The 26663-nt window shown below is 39.0% G+C and overlaps 1 protein-coding gene across 4 annotated transcripts in view; it reads right to left on the bottom strand.

Annotated features, from left to right (window-relative positions):
* The window catches only part of eng (endoglin), a 43084-nt gene that overhangs the window by 14956 nt on the left and 1465 nt on the right, over positions 1-26663 (bottom strand). For all 4 annotated transcript variants that reach the window (XM_085167041.1, XM_085167042.1, XM_085167043.1 and 1 more), the window contains 2 exons: positions 10926-11068; positions 3489-3602 (listed from right to left, as the gene is read on the bottom strand). In XM_085167041.1, the coding sequence (XP_085023167.1) occupies positions 3489-3602; positions 10926-11068 (257 nt within the window). The remainder of the gene's footprint in view (positions 1-3488; positions 3603-10925; positions 11069-26663) is intronic.

The following is a 26663-nucleotide window of genomic DNA, read 5'->3' as shown; positions in this document are numbered from 1 at the left end:
AGCAAACACTGAAATACATTTTTGCACGCAGCAATGAATTTTGTTCACTCAAATTTAGCTTTTCTTTGCTTGAAATTAATTTCTCCTCAAAATGCAACACTTGCATCTGCAAACTTCTTTTTACATGCGCTCAAATTTTTTTACGTGCACTCAGAATAGTGGCACAAAAATGACGCCATACATGTGCAGTAACGATATATATCACAATATATTATTTTCTTCTGTATAACGTATTTTACACAATATAAGGCACACTTAAAATCCTTTAATTTTCTCAAAAATCGACAGTGTACCTTATCTATGAATTCTGGTTGTGCTTATTGACCTCGAACCAATTTTACGTAGCACACAGCATGCAGTAATCTGTCAAAAAATGTTTTAGTACGACTTTGGTAAGCTATGAAGGCACACTGCTTGATGGATTTTTGGAGCATTACGGCTACCATAGTCAGGAGCCTTGCGGAGTAATCTGGGTCCCAAAGTCAAACAAACACTGTGGCATCACTGAGAGTTAAAAACTGTCTAAATTCTTTCATCTTTAATAAAATGATCAGCGTTGCTGCTTTACCAGGTGTAACAATTAAGTTTAACATCCAGGCATCCATGAAAAAAGAATTTATTAAATTCAACGGAGTTAGAAGTTAGCAGGAAGTTAGCTCGCTAGTTTCCACCTAAACATTTCATACCATGTTCTGACTGAGAGATTTCTGACAAAATTTAAACGTACAGCTCTGCTAACACAAATGAAGACAGAAAACTAAATAGCAGTGACGTTTGTAGGGTTACTGCAGTTGGACTAGGTGGTATATAATGATGTCCTACGTGATCACTAGCGACACAGCTATGTTAGCATAACATTAGCACAGTGAAGCTGAAGGACGAACGCTAACTTTTTTCCACTCGATAAAAGTTAAGGTGAGGGTTTCTAGTGGTTAGGGACAAATGCAATTGCATGGAAGGGTGACCAAAACAGGCACAGCTTGATGACACCATCAATATGCGGTAGAGCGGTGTAGTCAAAATCTCTACCTTCGGCCAAATTTATATTGTTTCTACTGTATACCGTTTATACCGCCCACCCCTAATTTCAATCTCACATTAACTTTTTGCCTTGCTTTGAATGTTTCAGTTAGCTGTATCTGAAGTTTTACAATTGAAGTTTTAAATGAACACTCTAAAATTAACAGCTCTTATGCGTTTTGGGGGATCATCAGTGTTTCTTTCACTGTTCAGCACATTACTACAACTACCATGCCGATTGGTCCTTCAACTAGAGGTGAACACATTCAACAGATGTTTGGCATACCATAGCATCTGACCAAAATAAGCTTTTGCGTCACAAGGAAAGGGGGGGGGGGGGGGGGGTTGGTGAAAGCCGAGGAAGCCTGAGGGAGTCATCAGTCTTTCTACATAAATATTTGATTGACGCGTGATCAAAAATAGTGTGAAGGGAAACGACAGAAATAAAAGAAGGCAAGTTAGTCACGACAGACAGGGAAGGCCTCAAAGGCAGGATGGAAAGAAAAAAGGAAATAACAATGGCAATCATTTTAATGACTACAGTGGAATTTAACTCACATTAGTATCAGTAATATCAGTTTGTTATTGCGAATTCTTCCAGTAATGATCAAGGAACCTTCCTTTTGAAATAAATGAGCCTTTCTGTTTGCTGAGGATTACAGGAATTTCTTCTTCTACTACCCATCAGTTACTCCATCCAATAATTGTATAGTGTCATGTCAGAAGCTGGGCATTCCTCCATAAAATGTTATCAGTTCGTATAAGTATTTTAATTGTGTTAAGTTTGTTACAAATTGTTTGAAATCTGGTGGAGAGAAAAAAAAGAAGCTTTTTCAACTAACAAGCTGTCACGTAAGATCGTTAAAAAAATGCTGCAAGACATTACAGATAAAACGCTGCTGTCGCCACATGTATTCGGGTCAGCTATGGGAGGTCAACAAGAGCTGTGACACTGAGCCAAGCTGTCAAGCTGGTGACGTACTTTCTCAGATGCTGACCAGATGCTGATTCTCTTACAATGCAATCTGCAGTAAAGTGCTATTATCCCCCAGTGATATGGCTCATCCCGCAAAAACATCCTGCAGTCACAGGCAATGTTGTCTAGGCTCTCGACAGGACATGATACAGGATGTGCTATCACACTGCTGTCAGCATATCAGTAATTGGTGACATTCCTCCAAACATTTCATTGTTTTTCAAGCGTATCATGGCTTCTTAAAACTGACAAATATGAAACACTAACTTCATGAAAAGGACAGTGAGATTTAGCTTTTTTCTTTCTTCCTTTTTTTTTTTTGTTTTTAAAATCCAATGTTAATTGTTCTCAAGACAAAAACTGTGACACAATCCAGGCGAAAAAATGTTTTAAACTAGATTGGCAAAGTTTGTGGAAAGAAATAAAGACGATTAAATGTTCACTGTGATTCTACCTCCCGAGGATGTTTCAAATCTAAATTCAGTTTACTCTAAGGTAGGAAAAACACCTCCATCCTTCCTTTGGGAGCACAAAGTGTTACAGTCATTGTGTAGTTGTACAGTGCTGCACTGTGACTTTAAAAACCAAATACTTTCTATAGCCCTCAACAGCAGGAGATGCCTAATGGTTTTAATATTGATTTAATCACAGTTATTACAATTTCTCATGAAGATAAGAGTCCTTATGTACAGATACTGCAACATTTTTCATTTAGCAACGAGGAGCTTCATCAATAACATATTTAGAAATAATAGCCTAGTTAGAGGCAGTCTCATTTATTTGCCCATCTCAGTGCTATTTAAATCCTGGTTTATGTTTTTAATTACCACTGTAGCATTTTGCCCTGCTACATTATCACTTAAGCACACAATAGAATAAAAGTTTCAAGTTCTTCCTGAGTTCAGTCCACAAACATAATCTAAGAACAGTGTATAAAAGTCAGAATCTCCGGTTTCATTGGAACATTAATTTTATGGCCAGTGCCATCAGCATCAGCCTTCCTCGATACTCTCTAAAACTTCTCTTACGATTTTATAGTGTGGAGAGTAAAAGACACAAAATACAAAACTGCTTGCTCTTTTGTAACATTTTGCTACAGAGGGGCCACTGGGGAATCAACACTGCAAAATCAACATAGTTTACTGTCTCTCCAAACAGACTCACAGAGCTGCACAGCTGTGTCAGCTTGACTGTGTGTGAAAACAGCTGGCGATAGACAAGCACATCTGGAGACATGTGGAAATCATGCATTACGGATAAAACTAACTACTTGTAGTGGCATCCCCACAACCTGATCTTTTTTTATGATTAGTTAGTGACTCTTTAGCAACCTTATGTTACAGCTGAGGCAGTATGTGTAATCGGGGTTAAATAAAAGTGAGCCAAAGGTGGCATTTTATTTCCAGGTTCAGTCCCAAATGTGCATTCAAAAGAAAAGCAAAAAACTGCATGTGCACACAGTAGTACAGAAAAACAAAGATGCATTACTTACATACAAGTGAGCCTCGCTGTTGAGATAGGATAAACCATAAGCTGTTTCTGCAGATGTGAGGATAAGGTGCATTGGCTTTGCATCCGTCAAGTCAATTTCAAATATGGCATTTTCCTGAAAGGAAAAAACCCACAAATTATTACAAGAATAAAAATAGAAAATCAAACAATGCAGCTGTTATTTTAAAGATCTATTCATATAAGTTCAGACTGACGTTTTAAACGCAGCGTCTATTTTTACAGTGGAAAGTCTGCTTTACATATGAAAGCTAACAACTTTCCAAATAGTTTGCAGATTCAGAAAGTGTTGCAGGCAAATGATGTCTGAAGATGGTATACATCTCCAGGTGGAAGATTGGGACTGATACGAAAGACAAAGCAATCAAGTGTTATAAATATTCAGTCACACTGTTTAGCCATATGGGAGCTACTGCACTGTCTATTAGAAGTTTTCTGGAAAGCCTTCCACGTTGTGTATGTAATACAGAAATAAAATCAAAACATTAAAATGTTTGAAAAGCACTTCAAGCAATGCTTCTGGCTCCCATTGTATAATTTTTGATTGTGTTATCATAAAGCAGAATGGAAAAATAAAGGAAAACAGAATACATAGCAGCTATGCTAAATCATTTTTTGGGGGAGGAATTAATGTAGACAATGAAAAATATCCTGTAATGAAATGACAAGAATTAACCTTTAGCACAGGCAAAATTGAAACGTAATTTTTTCCTGAAATTCAAACATTATTACACTGGCTTAAGATGAAAAACATCACAAATGCGATTTAAGAATGTTCTAACCTGTGACATGAAGAATGAAAAGTTCTGAAACTTCAGAGAGCAAATAAAAAGACCAACATTATTATGGTCATTTTGCACTGAATCACAATTTGACAGTGCTCAAACTTTGAAGGTCTTGGGTAGAGCTGCTCACCAATTTGCAACCTTCCCTATCTGTCATTAAATTAATAGGCCTCAAGTTGACAGAGGAGGGAGATATTTTACTTGCAGCACACAAAAATAGTTCCAACCCCAATTTAATACCGCACAACTTTGATTTCATTTCCATGCTGGAGGAAATCTCAGCAGGGGGGACGTGACTATTCCTTATTTTCACAACCATGAGATGTCAACACGTGGATCGCTCCAGACACACGTGCAACCACTCATTTGAAGAGAGTCAAAAACAGGCAAGAAGAAAACAGTCTTCAAATGCCTGCTTTTGAGCTGACACTCATATTTATGAGGTAATGTAGCTTGGTTGTATTATTATATTTCTATGCAATGCAAGGGAGGAGACATAAAAAACATGCAAAGCTATAAAATTAATTATTTACCAGATGTGCAATTAGATGCATTTGTGTAATGTATACTCTGTGTCTTGGTTGCATTAAAACTATCCCTAAAGGTGTAGTCAGAATTACTTATGTACAGTCTTATTATTAATTTATCTACTTCGTTTCATTCACAACCTGCTGCCTTAACAATGGCTAACCTTGGTGGTTGTTATGAGGCATATTACATATAAAACTCCATTAACATAATTCAACACATAATATAATATCCAATTAACTATATTTTAACCACAGTAACATAATGGTGATGTGATTTGCTAATCACCACCCCAGTCACACTATGAATCAGCCTTAATTACTATGCTTCGCATATGCGTTTGGCAAAGCTGGTGCTGCAGAGATTTATGGATGTAAGTGGTGGTGAGTAAACCTTTTGAATGTGGAATAATAAGTCTGGGTTTAAAGACTTTTTATTTTTTCGACAGACTTAATTCCAGTGAATCCCAGGTCTTTTTACTTCCCCAAGAGCCCAAAGATAATTGGGTTTAGAAAAGTGAAAGAGTCATGGATTTGTAATCAGCTCAATTTTATGACTCAGTGCATTAGAAATGAACAACAGCTTTAAAAAAGAAGAAGAAGAAGGAACAAAAAACTTGGAAATATTGCTCCAATGTGAGGCTTTTATGGGAGGTTAACATTGACAACTTTTTTTTTTGACACCAAATGCTTAATTCTGTTATATTGTGTGTATTTGAAGGCAGATTGTTTTCAGACAGAACCTGTTAGTGAGACAATGAGCTTGCTGGGGAAACAGTAAGAAGCCCTCATATCAAATTCATTTACTTGATACCTGATGTTGCCAGAGTGTGATCCAAGAGAATTGTGATGAGCTCAGGTTGAAGCTATGGAAATTTTCAGGCGCATTCAGAGCAGAGCAAATTAAGTCTAAGGAGACCATGGACAAATTGCCTATAAACCAAACACAGATGAATTTCAAAGACAGCCTTGCACGCTGAGTGCTATGGACAGAAGGATCACTGATATACACACACGGTGAGACACATGCTTTAACCGGTGTCTAGTACATGCAGGCTTGTGCTTAATGACTTCTGCATCTTATAAATGGGTTCAGTCCCCAGTTTGAAAGGAAAAATGTCTAAAAGGGGTGACTGCAGTCCCAGGTGAAGATACAGTGGAATTTATCTGACTAGATGAGTGGTTAGGACTACTTATAAAAGAAACATGTTCGCTACAGGCGGAGGGTTTGGCATGAAAATAATAACTTACCACAAGAACCTGGAACACAGTGTCTAAAGCTGTTAGATATCCAAGTACTCAAATGCTGCTCTGCCCATCATAATAGCATCACACTCACTTTGAATGTAAAGATAGACCCAGTTCTACAAGTCGGGGAATTTAAAATTCCTGTGATAGCCCACAGGAAAATCAGATATCAGTGAATAAGACAGGGGCTATGAGATCATATCACAGACCGAAAAAAAAACCCTGCAAAGGGTGTTGAAAAATAATTGACTAACATATTAGCATACCGTATAATGCTAGTTGTCTGCAACAGTGCAGAAGGTGGCCATAAAATATGAGCTACTGCTGTATATGATTTCCATGTGTCAGTCTCTATAAATGCATAACATGTGCAATACTGTGTGAATGTGGCAAGGTGAGCCACAGGAAATCACATTTTTGATTCCATCTTCTGTGCGCGGTATATATTATTAAATTTAAAAAAAAAGAAAAAGGATTCAGCTAGATTGCCCTGAAGACATACTAACCTTGGAGAGGTCTGAGGTTCTTTTGTAACATTTAGTTTGTGCCTCACTTGTTGTGTTGCATGTGCGTAGAGCAAATGAATGAACGGCATTTCCTCCTGACTTCATTGTGCTTCATACAGAGATAACTCTCGGCGGTGTTTTCCTTAAATACCCCTTTCTAATGAGCTTTCTGTCTAACTTCCCTTCATCCTTTTGTGACTTTCTTTCTTTCCTTCTGAACTCTGACCCTGATCACTCACCTTTGCTGCTTTTGTTCCTGTGCTTTCAAGATACAATTGTTTTCCTTTTCAGTTTTTTTTTCTTTTCTTCAGAGCATTTTTTGAAGGGCCTTTGCTGATGCAGTTTCCAGTTATTCTTTTGACTCTCTCCCTTGGCTTGAATTGGCTCTCTTGGTCTCGTCTCGGCCTTGTGCCAAGAGCCTGACTATCCAAGCCTCTGTGTGACATCAATGAGTCCTGTACAAGCAGCTCCTCCCAGTAAATTCTCTCTGACTGTGTACCCCCTTGATGCTCCCTCTATAATTCTCTGTGGGGTCAAACTGTGACAGTCAACTGTTCCTGGCAGGTTGTAAATCAGTATGAAAATAAAGGAATGGGGAAGAAGGTGATAAGACAATTTGGAGGACAAAGAAAAGAGGATGCAAGAGCAAACCTCCCTTTTGACTGGACAGTCTGGCATAAGATGAATATGTTCCCCTTTCTTTTTGATTACAAGAACAGTTTTTTTTATATAAACAGACAGCCAAAAGCAGATAAGGGGTATGTGTTAAGAGGTCACATGTCCACTTTTTTCTTGCTTTTTGATATGATAAAACGTCCACTCGTGGTCCCATCAAGAGACCAGGATATGCCAATTATGCACAGTGTTGAGTGGATCACACAGATTGCAGACCAAATTCCTTTTGTGAACTCTCACCAGTCTCAAACAGAGTTCACCTTTTTTTTAAATCAGAGAGCTTGCGCCATTCTTTCCACAAACTACACTTAGAACTTTTCGCAATTAAATTTTCTTCCTCTCCCACAGAACATAATGTGCCTAATTTTACTCTTCGGGCCTAATAAAAAGACAGAGAACCATTTCCTTTCTAATATGCTTTAAATCTGTTTTGTCATCAAACTGCATTTTCTTCTGATTTACAGTCCATTAAATGAGACTAAAGACCTGACGACATTTGCAGCAGTAACTGTGTCTTTGAGACAAAGACAATGATGTGCTTGCACAATGTTAGCAGCGTTACTCGAAGCAAAGAAAGGCACAAAACCATATGTGAGGTAACCAAGCTTCATTCTTAAGGACGCTTGTGTTAATGATTCTTTGTATATCATAACATTTTCCAGTGGAAATCAAATTGAATCAGTTTAGCTTGCTGGTAAACGTTTCTGCTAAAGGATGACAGGATTCTCAATGGCTTTCCTGGGAGAGGTTAAAGGAAAGGACCTTGAGGCTTTTATTAATTCTGGAGCTGATGGATGGGCAGGCAGGGATTGTATTTCACCATCCTGTGACAATGTCTTAGCAAGGCTGCACACATCTGCTTTTCCCTTCTCATAATCTCTGCCAGATGACGGCGAAAAACCAATACAGTGAAAAATAATACGGGATGATCAATAAATAGCATTTGCTTAACAGAATTTGTGCAAAAATACTACATAGTCTAAGTGAAAACAAACAGCAGAAGCAAGCAAACAAACAAAGGACACTGATAAAGAAATGACTAATGCGAGCTGACCGACAATGTTGGACAGTGAAAAATGGAGTCTGGCCGAACAATAACAACATATAGATTAGAACTTTTCTGGAATTACTTTTCACTGACATTCCCTGAAGCAAAAAGTTTGAAAATCAAAACATCCCAAAACCCTATCAGCAATTACTGCATATGTTTGTTTAGCTGGAAAATGAATTCTTTAAACACAGACCAAAATTGAACAATGTGGCTTTTAAAAGCTGCGTTTCTGTCACATCTGGCATCTGTTAATGGTTAGCTAGTTATCAGGCTGATAAAGTTGGGAAAGGAGTGTGTTTATGTTTTGTAATGTGGGAAGAAAGTCTGCGCACAATGTTGACCAAATACGGTAAATTGTGCATTTTTTTTATATATACATACCAGATACACTATTATCTTTAGCCTTAAGTTTCTCTCATAAAATGCCAGGTTCCACACATTGATCCCCCATAGGACTTTTTTAGCCTACAGTTTTGTTTTCATGCCCGACACACATCAGCAGTAAGATCCCAGATCACATGACAGATTTTCCAACCTACAAAAGCTGTAGGTTGGAAAACCTGTCTTATGTAAAGACTGAGTCTTGATAAGGATATCAAGACTCAGTCTTTACATAAGACAGGTAGCAGTGCATCTTTGCTAACTCAAGGTCTTTACATCTCTGCGTTACAACCACATTTTGAGTTGTCACAGAAGAAAAGCCGCAGGTTTGACAACTAAACAATAACATCCATCCATTTTAAGGCAAGGCACTGTGAACATGTGTGCACATTACCCAAGTTCTAAAGGAGCTCAGCCATCATTAATTCATACAATTATACCTGTTCTTTTTCTAATTTGAATACTAAAATATATCCTTCATCCTTTCCCATCCAGCTGAAAATGTGCCTTTAAAAGGAATAACACTCTTTTGAAGCTGCACTTATTTACCTTACCACAGCATAATGTCTGATACAAGAAAGCACACAGACTGTTTTACTTTTTTTTTAAAAAAAGGAATACTTTAACATATTTCCTTCATAAATAAGTCATTATGTATTTTTCTTTTTATTCACAGGTCATCAATTTACATAAAGAAGAGGAGTGTTTAATGGTCTATGCAGTGCTTTTAACACTGTTATTCATTAATTTGAACACATTAAACCGAATAAAATCATATCTGACAAACTATATCAAGTGTGTAAATTATATGCTCCATCCTATGCCAGTTTTATTTCTTGCGAATTAATGACCTCACTCTGTGTGGGACGGTGTCAAACGATGTGTTTGAACACTGAGGTGTTTTTTTGGATGCTTCACTTGGTTAGAAGAACATGCTCGAATGTAACATTGATATTTTTAGAAATAAATAAGGAACATTCATCGTTTGCGCTGGTCTCTGAAAGCCCCCGTCACAACATTGAAAAGCCCAAAAAGTTACAGACAAGAAGTAAAAACTGCATAATTACTGTGACATAATCAGTAAAGTGCTGAACTCTGAGAATTAATTTTTGTCAAGGTAACTGAGAAATAACTGCACTGCCATCATTATAAGCTTTGTAAATCTTGCTCAAGCCTATTGATTAGAAACTAAAGGTCAACTGCTAACAATGAGGGCTTCGTCCCTAAAACAAGCTCTGCCGTTACACAATCTTCCATTTACTTCAAGGCCAAAAATTGCAACAAGCTGTCTGATATTTTGCCAGTTACACCAAGGTTTAGAGATGGAGCAAGAAAGGGAAAGGAGGGTGTTTGCTGGTGCTTTTGATGAGTGTAGTTCTGCATATTGTGGAGATTGGTTGAACTGGTGATTACTCACATACTGTATAAAAGGGGTTTTGATTTTGTGCAAGTTTTAGTTCAAGTATTTATTTTGAATTTTGGACTGTTGATTGCAAAGGTTCTTGTGGTGTTTTGTTTCTATCTACGATTGAATTTAGCTGTTAGCTCTAATACTGCTAAAATCATATGTCATAGAAAATATCATGCAAAAGAAATATATATTATATATTTTTAAATATATTTAAAGTTAAATGTGCATAATTACACAGTGCATGCTTCTTTTTACTGGATATGGTCAGTTTTTAAACCTGACTCAGCTTTAATACTGTCCCACTTTGCATAACATCTGATAACTCTATAAATAAGTAAATGAGCATCATTAAACTCAGAGTAATGATAGTTCAGTGGAATGAAACATTTCATTTTAGGAATGCTGTGAACTGTGAGGTGAACATAGGTGCAGAGCTTTCTCCTTTTCAGCATGACAGCACCTGACATACTATTCCATCAGCTAAAAAGTAAGATGAATGAGCAGACGATAACGTATCCCTGTCGCACAGGGGAATTTGGGATTAAATGACAACTAAGCCGTGCTTGACAGATGGCAGCAGTTTGATTGTGAAACATTTGAACTTTCTACATTGTGATGTTTACCTAAAGTTTTATTTGAATTTTACCACTACTTTTCAGGTTATTACTTCTTTCCATAAAAATTATTTAGTTCAGACGAGCTCGACACTTTACTCTCAGTCAAACTGGACTTTTTTTTAACTTGATGACAAGTTGACAACTTGATACAATTTTTACAGATTATTATATCTAACTTAGATAGTCAGCATTAAACTCAAATAACTTTGACATGCTTACCGGGTTATTAAAGTTCAGTTTAAAGATGTGGACCTCTGCCTTGTCCTCTCTGACAAAACTGGTCCAGCAGCCAATCTCATTCACGATCCACGGACTGCCTTTCTCACCTTTAGAAGTCACCGGGGTGCATGTCTGACTTGTGGCTGAAAGAAATGAAGTAAAAATAGTAAAATATGAACAGCAGCATGTTTTTAAGTTGCAGTAAATAATGAAACTCCCTGTATTCTCTCGTCTCATATCTTAAATAGCTTGTATTGCAAGAATTTGAATCCATCTGTAACAATCCTGTCATATTTTGACATAACAGGAGAAAAACCAAAAGAAAACCTTCACGTGTGAAAGTCAAAACGCTATTATTTAAAAGAAAGATAAACCCAGCAATGTTACAGATTTCTTGTCAGAACAGGGCTAAATTTGTTATTAATCATTTTGAAAGCTTTCCCCTGGTCGCAGAGAATGGATGTTAAATGTGTGGGTAGGACTACATTGTTTAAAAACAGATCCGCTGGTTCACGTTTATCAGACGTGTCAGGACACGGGGCTGCGGTCATTCATCACCGTGCTCACTCTGCTCCCTGCTAGAAGACGGCTGTTTAACCTGAGGATCCAAGTCTTGGGAGGCTGAATTAATCCAGCCAAGGGTGTATGATCAGTGGTGAGGGTGGGTATAAATGCCTGGTATCTGACCTGGACTGTGTATGCGCGTCTGTGTGCCAGAGATCTATTGTGCTAGACTAGAATGAATATGTGTACACGCATGCTTATTCTAACCTGTATAAAGTTGCCAGGGACAAAATATTCTCCAACAAACTTCCTCTTTCCTCAAGAAAAAAGGTCAGAGGCTTTTTCCAGCTCAATTAGAGATCGCTTTCCTTGCCCATCGCTCACCGTTCGCTGACTATAGATGACAGAGTTTAAGTGGGTTATTCTAGAAGTTTTCTGGCACTAGTCACAGCCACATCACGGCTGACACAGTCACTAGTTTGGATTTACTCCTTACAGAGTCTTCCTTAGCCCACCTGCACATGGAATGAGCTTTCATTAAATCAGTCAGAACTGATCTACACTCAAAAATAAGATAAGCATATCCATTGTGTGATGAATATACGCAACATATGCCGAAACATCCACTATTCATGCCTCAATCACCCTCAAAGCAGCTGGCACTGAAGCACATAAGTGAGCGAGCGTGGTATCATGACAGAAGCGACGAATTTACTAAGCAAATGCTGCATAACACTGCGCTCCACTGGCTTTTATGATGCATTTGGTCTGTTTACCTAGCAGGCCACAATTCATCACAGAGGAGATCTGGAGTGAGGCAAGCGAGACAGAGACAGAAGAACAGGGTGGAAGGGGTTAATGGATACATTACAAGGATTGGAAAGCTAACCGGATGTGCCTTATTTAGAAGTGGCACTAATCAGCGGCCTTGTTTGAGGCAATGTCATCACTGCTGGTGGGCGAGAGTGGCCAGAGATTGTGATAAAAATGGGACAAAGATGGATAAATGCAACAAACAACGGCAAGATAGTGGGAGCAAGAGCATGTTACATAATCAGCTCTTTGTCTCCTTTAATGGGCTGGTTTTTTGTGTTTTGTTTTGTTTTTTGGGGGGGGTGGGTATTCAATTGGTAAACTCACATGTTTTTTTTTCTCCTCACATTACCTGTGACCTAAGATATCCCTGATGAAAATAGGCTGCTTTTAATTTAAACTCAGTTATATCATTGTTATCACATCACTTTTGTGCACTGTAGAAGTGATGCATCATTTTATGTTCCACATGGTGCTTTTTTCCCTCTTAGATTGGAACAAGTCGTCTCATTATTCCATGAAGTTAGGAACATATTTGGCACAAATTGAGGGACTTGGGAGGCCTGTATCATTTGTAAATCGTCATCTTCACTGTTCCTCAGTCTGCTCAGCGTTAAACTAAAAGTTTTCCTGAAAATCCAGATGGGGAGCCATCCATACTTTGCTTTCTCTTTTTTTCCCTCTGCCTCTCACCCCAGAGGTCAAGGCTGGCTTCCTGTTATTCTGCTCCTCTGTGTTAATGTTTGTTGCTCAATAACCACAACCATAAAGTTATTTCTCTCTTGTTCTGCTGTCATAGAGTCAACGGCCCATGACTGTTGCCCAAGAGCTCTGGGTATAAATCACTCTGACCACACAAGAATGTGTGTGTATGTTTGCGTGCTTGTGCATGCTTGTGTCACCAGCCTCCTTTTTTTACGAGTCACCATCGGATATGAAGAACATTCATTTTGCCCTCTTGCCCCCGGAAATGCCAATGGCCTCGCTAAGCGGTCTGCTGGTAAATGAGGTATAGAAGAACTATTTCATTCGCTGTCCTCTTTATCTACTTATATCAGTCGCCTCCATTTTCCATTCCATGAGAAGACATGTTTATGGATGCTGCTGATTTTCTATTTAGATGTTAGGTATCAGGGGTAGATATAAATAGAAAACATAATTGAAGACAGAAAATACCCCCGATTCATGAAATAAGATTTGATCTTAAAGCCTTCTTTAATCTTTATTCCTTTCCTTTTCAGTAGTTGTATATGTCATGTCTGTTATTTTATAGACCTAAACAGGCTACTTAGAAATCCATCTCTTATGAAAACAGACGTGAAGACAGTTTTATTCAACGGGAGACCGATGAAACCCAATCGTAGCAAACCGATCGAAAGCTTATAAAATAAAACAAAGTCTGTAGTCAAAATCAATAATTGTCAATTTGCTGTTTGTAAAAGAGACTTTGGACAAGGTTCATATTTGCGGATTAAGCCGATATCTGTGACTGATGAAAACCATACTGCATGACACACTTGTCTGAGGGGGGGAATCCATCTGGCCCCTTTGCGTGTCCAGGTTCTATCTGCTCCTGCTTTCTTAACCTTCAGGGCATTCTACCAGAGGATGGGAGACGGACTCAGAAAATGACAGACATCCGTTTTCCACAAGTTCAATTGTGCATGGGACCATTAATCCAGCATCAACACTGTGCCCATTTTAGGAAATCTGAGGATCAGCTTGACATCAACTATGTTCTGCTTCATAGCTCTACTTTATTTATTTATTTGTTAGCAATTATGCATACACATATTGATCTCAATGAGTAGAGATGCAGTCTATCAGATTTGCAGTACTGTGTGAAAGTTTGTATTCCAAGGAGACAGATTTGTGGTCTTCAGCAGTAGTTCTCAAGGTTTTTTTGTAGGCCTTTCAAACTTTATTTTCCTTTTGGACATTGGCTGCTTTAAACTCTCTTTCATCCTTGTACTTTACCATTTTAATAGGAATGATTATTTTGGTTTTTTAAATAATTTTTTTGTTAAGCTACTTAACACCCATCTATGAATTGTTCAAACTTCAAAAAGGGACAATCTTGAGAGATGAACCAGCGTTGTGGTGACACATAACAGACAACTTATCAAAGAACCAACTTTAAATTTGATTTTTAGGCCCTTTGTTAGTAGCAGCATGTTGCAAAAACACTTCTTTAGTTACAAAAATTGACAGAGACAACACAATTTTACACAGGACCTGCATCTGGGCCTTCAGTTGATCCATTTACTGTTCAATGGAGCCTCATCAGAAATGGTGTCAGTGGAAGGCTGACTGTCAAGCAGCCATTCTTAAAGAAGTGAAATGGTTAGAAATGGCTGATGTATGCCAAATTACACAATAACTGGACTGAAAATCAGTGGCAACAGTTCTTATAGAGTGATGAATTGATATTTTAAAATTCTGGTTCAAATCATCATCAATATGTATGGAGGAGGTCAGGAAAGAGGTACAACAGTGAGTGTCTACAACCATCTGAAACACAGTGAAGGTGCTGTCATTGTTTGGGGCTTCATTCTGCCAGTGGTGTTGGGCATCTTGTTAAAACTGATTGAATTACAAACACAGAAAAATGACACTAGATTGACCATGCAATACCAGCTGGAAACCACACGACTGACAATGTATGCATTTTTCATCATGAGAATGGCCTGAAAAACACACTAGCAATGCAGCAAAATGATACCTGAATAGAACAGCACACAATGGAACAGTATCAGTCGTGCACTGATCTCCCCAGAGCCCTGACCTCAACATTATTTAAGCAGTGTGGGATCATCTTGACGGAGAACAGAATAAAAGGCAGCCAACATTCAAAGAAGACCTCTGAGTGTCCTTCAAGAAGCCTGCAGAAGTACCGCTGAAGACAGAAGAAATGGCAATAAAGCTTGACTTTATTCAGTTCAGATTTTCTTGAGAAATAAAAGCTGTCTTAGAAAATATAGATTTCCAAGCTTATTAGGATTGTACAAACTATGTTTTTGCCTTATATACTGTATTCCCATGTAAGTCTGCACAAGTTTCAATACATTGCTGCACCTATTTCCCATGTTCCAGCAAAAATATAAAGTAATGAAGTGTGGCTCAAGACCGTTGCACAGCGCTGTAGCAACTAGCTAATTTCCATCGGTAATCCCTAAGCAGGTAACAATATCAAATCCACATGTTTTGACAAAACCCGCCTTCTCATCTCACCCCAAACACATACACACCATAAAACACATATACATATAGTTCCCTATTCCATCCCCAGGCTACCCCTGCAGTGTAAAACACTGCATAGATATCAAGACAAGATAATACAGGGATAAAAATATCTGATTAATGTGAACAACACTGGTACTCAAGTGCTCATTCAATAAATGGCCATACTTTATTATGCTTAGCTCAGCAAGCTACATTTTATTTTGTCACGCTTGTTTTACACTTAGTTTCAGTTAGCAATGAGGTCAGGTTGGGTTCTTTATGTAAAAATGTTATCATGCTAACGCTAGCATTTTACGAAAGTATCACCTGACTGAGTCAGAAAGTAAGCCTCACAAAACAGAGCGCAGATTTGTCTGGTCTAGACCTCAGGATGAGAAATGTGTGACATCTTATTTTTTTATGTATTAATTACATTATGCTAATTTTAATATTTTTAGACTGCAGCTTGACTGACCAGCAACACCCCACTAAACACATTATCCACGTGTGCACCAAAGTGTTCTTCCACATTGTTTTCAGATTTAAATTAAAACACTTTGGAAAAATGTAATTAATTCGGGATGCCAACCTGAACCTCTCAAATGAAGTATCACTGTCCAGGAGGGAGCCACATAATTATGAAGAGTGCAGTGTAGCTGAACTGAGGCCAGAGGCTGTGCTTGGAGACTTGGGGTGATTTATCATTATTAAGATCAAAGGTACCCTACACATTGCTGATATCCTAACTTGATACGTGTTCAAACTCAAATCTGTTCCTTTTACATTTGTGCAAAATTATTGTAACACGTTCATGGGAAGCAAATCTTCTCTACAAAAATTGAAAACATATACTGTCTAGTCATCACACAATATGCTACCAGCGTCAAGTAAGTGTTTGTGAATCCACAAAAGAACAAGCTGAATGTTCCCAAGGTTATCAAGTTATTACAAATGCTAGGAAATAGTATAATACGGGCACCTGTGCACTGGCGCTAGCATTTGATAGGCTGAATGGGGATATGTGGAACTCTATGCTTTCAGTGCTACAAGTACTATAACATAACACCTCTCTATAATGTATTTGACCTTTTTTAAAGAATATGTTAGCTAATCATTACTTATGTGCACACAGTGCATTTCAGTATAACTCTCTTGCTCACATCACAAATCCTAGAAATTATTCACTATGGCTCCAGACTGTCTATAACTGCCAGGAAAAGGAGAAGCACATATATGCAAAAAGTAAAGTTCACTTTTCAGTCAGCTTCTCATTTTGAATATATTCTAGGGTGTCAGCATGTCATTGGTCAGCAAAAATAAAAAGGACTAAAGCTGACTCCGGTAATGGGAGCAATAACATTAAAGAAGACTAGAAGCCTGTGAACAGCAAATACAACATCTCTTTTATGGGAAAGCACCCTTGATGTAATGAACCCCAGAGAAATTGTGCTTGGTATATTCAAACAGTTTTGGTTTTGCAGAGACTGATGTTGCACATAGTCAGCACACACAAATAATTATTTAGTTGCATTATTTGCCACAAACATGCGCAATTTGGGTAGTTTTACATGATGTTTTACGGCGTTCTTAAAGATCTCAAAAGCCCAGGACTGTTTGTGCGTTTCGTTAACTTGAAGCAACCCCACTGTGCAGAATGCTGACAGCCACCAGCGAGTCCTTGAATTTAAAAAGTTCCATCACACCCTAACTAAATGCTGATTTTGATTCAAAGCACTGAGTACTTGCTGTTCAATAACTTGCTGCCTTTTCATTCACCTCAGGAAAGCAAGCAGGCAGGCTTGATTTCATGCCCGATCTTTCACGCACACCCTCATTGTGAGTCTCTGTGGAAAAATGGAGCTACTTGCCTGGAGTGTATGCAAAACGAAGGCTTGCAAAACTTGCAGTAGGATGGTTTAAAAGCGAGAGAGAAAGAGAAAGAGAGAGAAAGGGAGGAGAGAGGAAAGGGATAAAAAAAAAAACAGGAGGGGGAAACCCTGACAGCAAACAACATCAAGACCAGCTGTCTCCCATGGTCCCTTGGGGTCAAGTAAACTGTTTGTGTCCAGGGTCAGGCGACAGAGTCGTGACGGGGAATGTGGAGGGAGGGTCAGCAGTCCTACCCTAGTTAGTCAGAGAGGGAAAGGGGAGCTTCAAGGCTAGCTCAAGTTTCTCTCTTGATTACACACACACACACACACACACACACACACACACCTATTGTCCTGGCGCTTCCGCGACTGCAGATTGAGGCCTGACCATCCACAGGAAGGTAAACAAGCTCTTATCAGTGCTCTGCAGGGGCCTGCACTGTCCCCTGGCCTCTCACCCCTGCATACTACACAGTACACACTCCATGCAACACACAAGCTTCCTGACCATCTCACCTCCCTCTTCTAAGTCTGATATTTTATCCAAAAAAGAAAAAAAATGCTGATTAGTCTTGTTAGCTTGATAGCAAGTCCTAGATGTCCTGCTTCCACTATTTGCTGGGGCAGGAATTACGGATGTGATAGCAGGTCTGGAGACAGCCTGTCTTCACACTAGCTCTGTTTACACCTCTGGGAGCCATTCGTCCGTCGTCTCATCATTGTCGTAAACCAGTGGCGATGTTCACCACACACACACACGCAACCCCATACCCTGTCTGTTGCTAGCATTTAGCCACTGCTGCTGATTAGCTCAGTGACACACATGAAAAGCATAATTTTAATGTCGATGCTTTATACTGCAGATGGTTAACGGGTAAAGTGTTTCTTTTCTATCCACTTGTTTCATTAGATTTCTCTCCTCTACACCAAAAGAGCACTGGCAAAACACAATTAATCATCTAAGTGTTAATTGGTGGATAGACAGACTAATTTAGCAAGTTTCATGCTAACTGCGTGCAACCAAAACAGGCTGAAGCGTTGAGAGATTCATTGCACAGTAGCTGCTCCTAATCATTTAAGATTGATGTAGCTTTGCACAACATATGCTTCATGTAGAACCAATAGAGATTAGCCTGTTTTTCTTGACTGAGTTTTGCCAGTAAATATTAATACTTTCCAACATGAAGACTGCATATTAATGAAGGCTCTGATATTTTCTTAAGATATTCTAAGTGAGGGAGGGTCAAGGGTGCGATTCATGATCTATGGACTGAGAGCCACCATAGTGCACTATATGGGACTGGAGAGGCTCTCAAACTGGAAGTGATATTCTGCAAACACAAAATGAATAGTGTCTTTTTATTTCCATGAAGAGATATTTAAATATATGTGGTCACACAAACGACTTCAGTGGGCCTCAAAGGGTTTTGAATCATCTCAAAAAGAGATCTATGAGACAGCTTCAAGTTTTGTGATTTCATTTCACTGTTTAACTAATGGAAGTGTCTGGACTCCGGCACTTGTTATTTGACAAGTGTAACTTTATTCCCTGCAGCAGGGAAAAGATTATTAAGTACCCCAAGTTTGACTGTTGGATTTGTTGTAGTAACACTGTATAAGCAGATTAAAATAATCTGTCAGATGTCTCAAAGCTTTCTCTTCGAGTCACATATTCTGCTTTCTGACATATCACAGAAATGCAAGCAAATGAAATATCGAGCGTCCAAATCCAGCGAGGGCTCTCTCATCACATCAAACACACACACGCTAGGAAAAAACACACGCACAGCCAGACATCACAGAGAAATTTCAGCTCTTTAAATACAGATTGACCGGTTTGGCACCTGAATCAACAGGAAAACTACCCACCCAGTGCTTGAATCAAGAGGCCCTGCCATTTTAAAGCACTCGACTGCACATTGTGCACCATTAGAAATCAGTATATCGTGTACTGAGAAAGCCCATATTTCCTGTTTAGGAAAGCACCGTGTACAAGTAAATTGTACGCTAAAATCTAAAATACATGTGAGCTAAAGATTCCACAGTTTATGTTTGCTGAAAGTTAATTTAAACTAAAAGGAAATTTCCGAGCAACAGCTCTATACTCGCGCTATAACGTGACACAAAATATTTGAAAGCTTTTCAACTGACCATGTTTTTGTCAAGCTGTTCTGTCAAAAAATTTTGAACTCTGACCTGCAAAAGCATTAATTAAAGATACCCGTCTAAGATTTTGCTAAGCAAGGACAGACCACATAACCCTACTGTGAGTTGGCACCTCTGACTTGAAGTCATAGGGTGAGTCAGATGACCTGCCAGTAGTTCATCCACTAAATCCAGTAATACTGTGCAGGTACATTTCCTGCATTTGTGCAGACCAAGGGTGACTGTGGCAGACAGACCACAAGATAAGAATACATAACACCATGCCTTATCTTCACAGACAGCAGGCATGTTGACATGGGTACAAGTGGTCGCCATGCTGACTGGGCATTTATCTCGCCCAGCGCTAATGAGGCATTCAGTGCTCATACAGCTCCATAATGAAAAACATTGGGCCAGAGGGCATGAGACCTTGCAGTCACATAATAATGATGTTCAGGACACGGCTAAGTGCCGGTATCTTAAATTTATATGATGATGCTGCACTCAGGTTTCAGTAGTGAAGGAAACTTGCTGAGCCATTAAGAAGAAGATGGTTTCATTTATATAATATAAGGGCGAGATACAGCACAGCTGCAGCATGAACCGTGTTTCACATTTTTGGTTTGTTTGTGTTTTGAAACAGTGTGCAGTTTTTTCTTGTCCAGTGATACATTTAGCCCTGATATGAATTTCAAATGACGTCATTCAAATTTTTGACAACTGATTTTTTTATTGGAGGTCAGCACATGGGTGCAGTGGTTTGGCCATAGATCTAAGTGGTTGTCTTTATGTGTTAGCCTTGCAACAGGCTGGCAACCTGTCCAGGATTGTCCCTGCCTCTCACTCTATGACAGCTGGTGCAGGCTCCAGGCCCTGCCTCTGCTGCAACCATAAATTGGATCAACAGAAAAAGGCGGGTGGATTGTCATTAGGTTTTTGTATAATTTCTGTCAATAAAAATTGAAGACCTTATTGATTTCTTTTTTATCTAATTTCTCGATTTTTCATTTTTATATCTCCTAAGGATCTTTGTGTAAGGTTACCATGGCTACAAGAGTCATTCTCATCTGTGGCGAGGTTAATGCAGGAGGCTGAGATTCCATGTCCAGCTCCTCTGCAGTGTTCCAAAAAGACTTTTCTCAGTTAACATTATCATTTACAAATTCTGTTTAAGCAGAGCAGCTCTTCTCTGTCCATCCTGCTCATCCTGCTGTAGCATTATTGCCGCAGCTACTTGTTCTCTTTAATGATGAGCCGCTGCTATTCAGAAGATCATTGATTCACTTCTTTACTTTAAAAAAAGCTCTTTCTGGCTTTGCCTGGTAAAGAGAGCCAAATCTTTTGAAAGCACAGACAATACCTCTCTGAAATTAACATTAACACTGCATCACCTGTGTTTCATAAACTGTGTCAGATTAAACCTGGCACAGGAAACATGTTCTGGGCATCATTTGATGAAAAAGAAAATCCATAATAACCTTGGGGGCAACATATTGTAATTCAGGTGGTCTGAGATAGAAGTAAAAAAGCCTTAGCCAATCACAGGTGTGTTCAGTCCATATTAGACGTCTCATCTATAAAAGAGCGCTAAAGATCAATACTACAAGTACATGAGCACGAAAGCCAATAATGGCCGCACACAAAAAAAGTGAGATTTATAAAACACGTGAACACACACCTGGATCGCATGTTCCTTTTATAAATCCGATCCCACCTGGAAATGTGCCCGTGTTTGTATCCTGCCTTCTAAACACCCACATTCAACTATACACTGGGAAACACTGAGCAGAATTTAAACCGAGACCTCATATAGCTTTTATCTTTTATCGACAGAAACAATAATAAAAGAGATTTTTTGGGGGGGTCAGTGGATATGTTTGCTAATGAAAAGTTGCACTATTTAATTCCAAAGACTCCAAACAGTAAAGTGTTCTTTGGTTCATCGTGAATACTTTAATTACATTTTTATTTCTTAAATCATTTTTATTTGAAGAAAAAAACCCCTCTAAAACATATCTTTATAGTTTTAATCTCGACATACTGAGTTTATCCAGCTTCCTCACACGCAGACGTTTCGCTTTGATCATGAAAAAAATTACTTGTCAATATTTTTCATCCTGCTTTTTCTTTGATGAAATTAACACTAGTTTTCTCAAAGACAAAGTAAGAATGGGGAGATAACGCAAAAAACTGTAGACTCCCTTGATCGCACAGATACCATCGCGTGTACGCCACACTGCACGCCAAAGCCGTCCAGTCAAGTGCCGGGACATGGTGTTAGTGAGGCTTCCCCACAATGCTTTCTGTATTCAAACAGAGGAAAAGCGAGGCAGTCAGAAATGGATTGTTATTTGGGAGGGGCATAACACTGAAGGAGATTGAAATCAGTCTCAGGCAGCGACAAGCGGTCGCGTCTCCCTGCCACCCAGTCTGACTGCAGGCAGAGCTGGCTCACTGCAGTAAAACAGGGGAAGTTGACTGTTTTGACTCTCAAAGCCATTTTTAACATGACGTGGGTTTTTTTTTTTTCTACTTCAGCATGCTTTCTGAGAAGCCTCAGTCATCTCTTTCAATTTCTTATAATCTTTTTAAGTCCCTGACATCCCCTTTCTGTAAACGAACACATTCCTCTTTTGGTTTCAGAAGTTTTCTTCCCTCGTCTTTCTCTTTGGTGTCATTATTTTGTGTAATTAATAGTTTTGCATTTTCACTTATCACTAATTGAAATTTCCCTCCTCTATATCTCTTAATGTTTATCCGTTTTGCATTTTTCTTATCTTTCTTTTTTTTAATCCACTATTTACTTCTCCCCCCAAAATCTTTCTTCTGAACCACTTATCTTCTCTTTGACAGTCACATAAATTTGATCCCCACTCCCTCACTGTCTCCATGAATCAGCCTTTATGAATTCTGTTATCTCTGTTTGTGTTTCTGTCTGTCCGCCCGTCTCTCTCTTTCCCTCTTTAAGATTAATTTTCAGACAGCTTGTCGTCCTTCTCCAGTGGTTCGCTAATCACTTTTGTACTTTTCCTTTAGCCCGTGGCGGGAGGGTCGGGGGTAAGCAAAAGTGCAGCAGGAGGTCTGGCAGTTAACATCACGATGTCTGTCTCCCACTGGGAAAGCTGTTGCAGCAGGGGGCATATTCAACACGATTTTCCTGCCAGGAAATGCCGGACTCACAGTGGATAAAAATCACTAAATACAAAGACTTCAGTCAGACGCAAAGATAACTGTTTATGCGTCTGACTGCCACGGTCGGCTTAAGTGGTAACGCTTATTGTGCTCGGTCTGGAAATAATATCTGAAAATTGTCTTCAAAGGAGGTGGCATGCAGCTACCTCCCATATAATAAGCGGCTAGCCAGACGCAATCTGCAGCGACGCTTGGATAGCAAAACTACATACATGCTAAAATGTCTAGATCTAAAAGGCCAGCAGGGGCACTCCGCTGATTGTATACACAAAGATCTGTTCATTTGTAACAGCCTGAAAGCTAGTTGCATAATGTCCTCTGTATCCTGGAGGGTTTTTTTTCAAGTCAGGCAAATTAACCCCGATGACATCATGAGGGTTATCGCAGTTTGTGCTTAGAAAGTTAAGATTAATGAGAGAGTTATAAGAGAAAGTGGGGGCGTTTACAAAAGTAGACTTCTTAACAAGACAGGGAGGCACCAGTTGTGGTGCCAGGGAAACAAAGGCGTCTTCGGTCTTCAGTGTTTCAACTCTCCGTCACACTATTTTTGAACAGTGAGCCAGTGCAAATTTAACGTGACACAACATAAGCACTAGCTTACATCAGTAAAAGTCATCCTACTTACAGGCCGAGCAGTAAGCGAGACAAATGTTATCACATTCACACGGAGAAGGTGCCACGTTAGCTTCACATAATGCCTCAAAACAATGCAATTGCAAGAAAACCTGACACAGTAGCTGCACTTCACACTCGAAAGAGTCACAAACTACACAAAAAAGAGTCAAAAGGAAAACTTAAAGAGAGTTAGAAAACTGAGGGGAAACTGCATGTTTATTAGACCTATCACAGTGTCTATATGAGCTTGACACAAGCAAATACCACAGTTAAAACGGATTCAGACACATCACGGCTTCAGAGGCGCTCAGAGATAAACCTGTAGCTTGGACCATGTAAGACCTTCAAAACAAACAGCAACATTTTGAACACAATTGACCTCACAGGGAGACAGTGTAGTGAAACTAAGACCAGCGTGATGTTGTCTGTTTCACTGGAGCCTGACAGAAGCTCGTCCAGAGAATATGGATGAGCTGCAAACAAGAAAGAGAGAGGCCTGACTGATCCCAACACAGAGAGAATTTTAATAATCATGCTGTAACATGAAAGAACGGATGATCGTTTCACTGGAAGACATAGGCAGAGGGTGACTTTTCAGATAATCCAGAGCTAAAGAAAACACGGCCTCCAAACCAAATTCATCCATGTTTGTCAAATTGCAGGGTAAGTACAAAAGTCATGTCTGGGTTTTTAAGAAAGGAAGCCAGCAAGTCAGCGTAAGAGCTAAAGAACTGGAGTCTGGTGGGCTTAACAAGATGACTGCAGTTTTACTGATTTACCCAGGGACTGCTGCGAGGCATCCACCTTATTATCATCTATAGAGTCTCTAAATTTGGCCGGATTAGTTAGATAGTGTCATTTTAATGAAAGACACTGTCTGTACTATTGTAATAGGAAGAATATTTCAGTCCTTTGGTCTCAGACAGCCCAACAGTGAATTGATAAGCGTGCAGGAACATTAAGGAAAAAGCTCTAGCCTCCAAGTTTTTTTTTACTGCTAACGCTTTAACGCTAATAATCTGTCCAAAGGTAAATGAACACATGACAGAAGACCAAGGGAAGCTCCAAGGAGCAATTAAGTTTCCAATTTCAGGAAATTAGGTGCACACGTTAAGTATATGACTCTTAGAATTAAGGGTACAAACATAATCCTCTGGGTTTTACTGGGTCATTTTGCAAGATTGTGCATCTGTAGTAGCTCAAAGTGTGTAATATACCAATAAGGTCTATACATGAAGTATAAGGCTTGCTTTAACTTTGAGCTTAACAACTGTTTGAAATTCAAACCCTGTTTTAAACGTCACACGAGGATTTCATGAGTCTGATTTCAAGGAGCTGACAGGGGGTCATACATATGGAAAGCTTAAATAAAGCTAAAGCAAGACTGACCTGAAGCAAAACACAATATGCCATTTCTTGCAGTTGGGTAAGGGCTTCATGGGATTTGTGGCAGGCTGCGGGCTATTTTTGATTTACTTTTTTCTGTTTACCTCTTCTTTTAAGTTGCCTTCGCATCGTGTCTTCTCCGACAGTGACTTGAAGTTTACTTGGATTCGATTAAACACGCAGACATCGAATCACAGTGGATGTTTCCAAATGTGTATGGAATATATACTCGTATATCTATTTATGTATCTATCACCTGTCTGGAAATATGATTTTATGGCGCTGGGTACAGCATGTCACACCTGAGGATTGTGCTTGATTTACTTAAGAACGCATTATTAATCCCATAAGACTATATAAGAGAAAATGATTAAATAATATGACAGTACTTGGCTGCATAATAAAGAAATAAACTTAAAGCAGAAACAATGTACAGAGAATCAGAGTGCTTTGTCGCCTGAAAATAGTGGCACAGCTCCCTCTGGGTCTTCTTCTAAAGCTGCTGCAGCAGATGCAAAGAAAAGGAGGGAAAAAAAGGAAAATTTGCAGAGCCTCATTCAAGAAAGAAAAAAATAATAGCAAATACAGAACTATGTGTCACAGAGGCAATTAGGACTGAGCAAAACAGCTCCTCACAGACTACACCAGCAGACAGCGAGACTGATCCCCTGCGGTGGATGCTACATAAGGTCAGCTCTCCATAGGTCTGCCAGTTGGCCAAAAGATACCTCTGTATTTCTGCCACCAGCACCCCTGCTGAGAGGGTGTTTAGCACTTGTGGCAATATTGTGATTTGTCATACAGCAGGTCAGCACTGAAGCCAAATTCAGTGAATAGGCTTGTTTTTCTGGCGCATAGCTTTAACAGTGATGTATGCTTGCCTCGGCTACTTTGCTTTATTTAAAGAGCAAGCTGAAAATGTCACTTTATTTTTTCTGCTGTATGTTTATGGGGCTGGAGTGTGGAAAAGGTTATTTGGCACTTAAGTGTTTTGTTAGGTTTTCGTTTTTGGGTTGTTTTTTTTTGCATATGTAAGTATATGGCACTGAAAAATGCAAGCACCTGAGCTCATTTAACTGACAGTTAATTTTAAAGCTGTATTAAATAACACCAGGGCGTGTTATGCGTTCTTTTATGACATTTCGAGTGAGGAAATGTGTGTTTTACATTTACAGTCAGCTATTAAATTGAGGCTCGTAGCTTTTAACACTTGACAATTCAGAACAGCCAGATTGGGATAAAAGGTTTCCCTAAAGCTAATAATAAAAGACTGATAATTTCTTGTTTTTAAAAGTGAAACATTTTCATATTCAGATTAGCATATCTTTTATTTGGAGGGGGGGAAAGATGACTGTAACAAAAAAATGTGCACTTTAATCCACTTTTACCTGCTAATGTTTTAACATGAAATATATAACATTTTTTAACCTTATTAAAATAACACCTAAACTGTGGCCACCTCAAATGCCACGCTGCTGTGGGGAAGTGTGACGCAAACACCCTGAAGCATCACTGGAGGTAAGAGAGCGAAGCTGGATTACGGCCTATGGAGATAGGGAGGGTTTCTGATCCTTTTGCCACCTTGCAGGGATTACAGGTTTGAATTCGATATGAGCAGCCACATGCAGCCAAGGCAGGGAATGGCAGAGCGGACAACAGAGGAAGATCACATAAAATCTATCTAGCATCCGCATGCCGTCTTGTTACCTGAATCTGGACAATCTTTAAAGAAAATATTTTTTAGCACTAAAAAAAAAATGAAAAACTAGACAAACAAATGCTTTGGCTGACTTGGAACAACACTTGCTCCCTTGTTACCAGTATAATTCTTCATTTGATTTGTAAAATTCAACCATAATTCAAGAGTTTTGTTCTTTTTTGCATGTATTTTTTTCGTCTTCAGACTGATTTCCATCTAAAAAAAAAAATACATTATTGTCAGAGCACGAGACAGGAGACGATCAATATCTGCACTTGAACTTTAGGCCAG

This window comes from Neolamprologus multifasciatus, chromosome 7, assembly GCF_963576455.1.
Source record: "Neolamprologus multifasciatus chromosome 7, fNeoMul1.2, whole genome shotgun sequence".
NCBI classification, from domain to species: domain Eukaryota; kingdom Metazoa; phylum Chordata; class Actinopteri; order Cichliformes; family Cichlidae; genus Neolamprologus; species Neolamprologus multifasciatus.
Note: the sequence above shows the minus strand (reverse complement) of the source record. Positions and strands in the feature narration are given on the sequence as shown.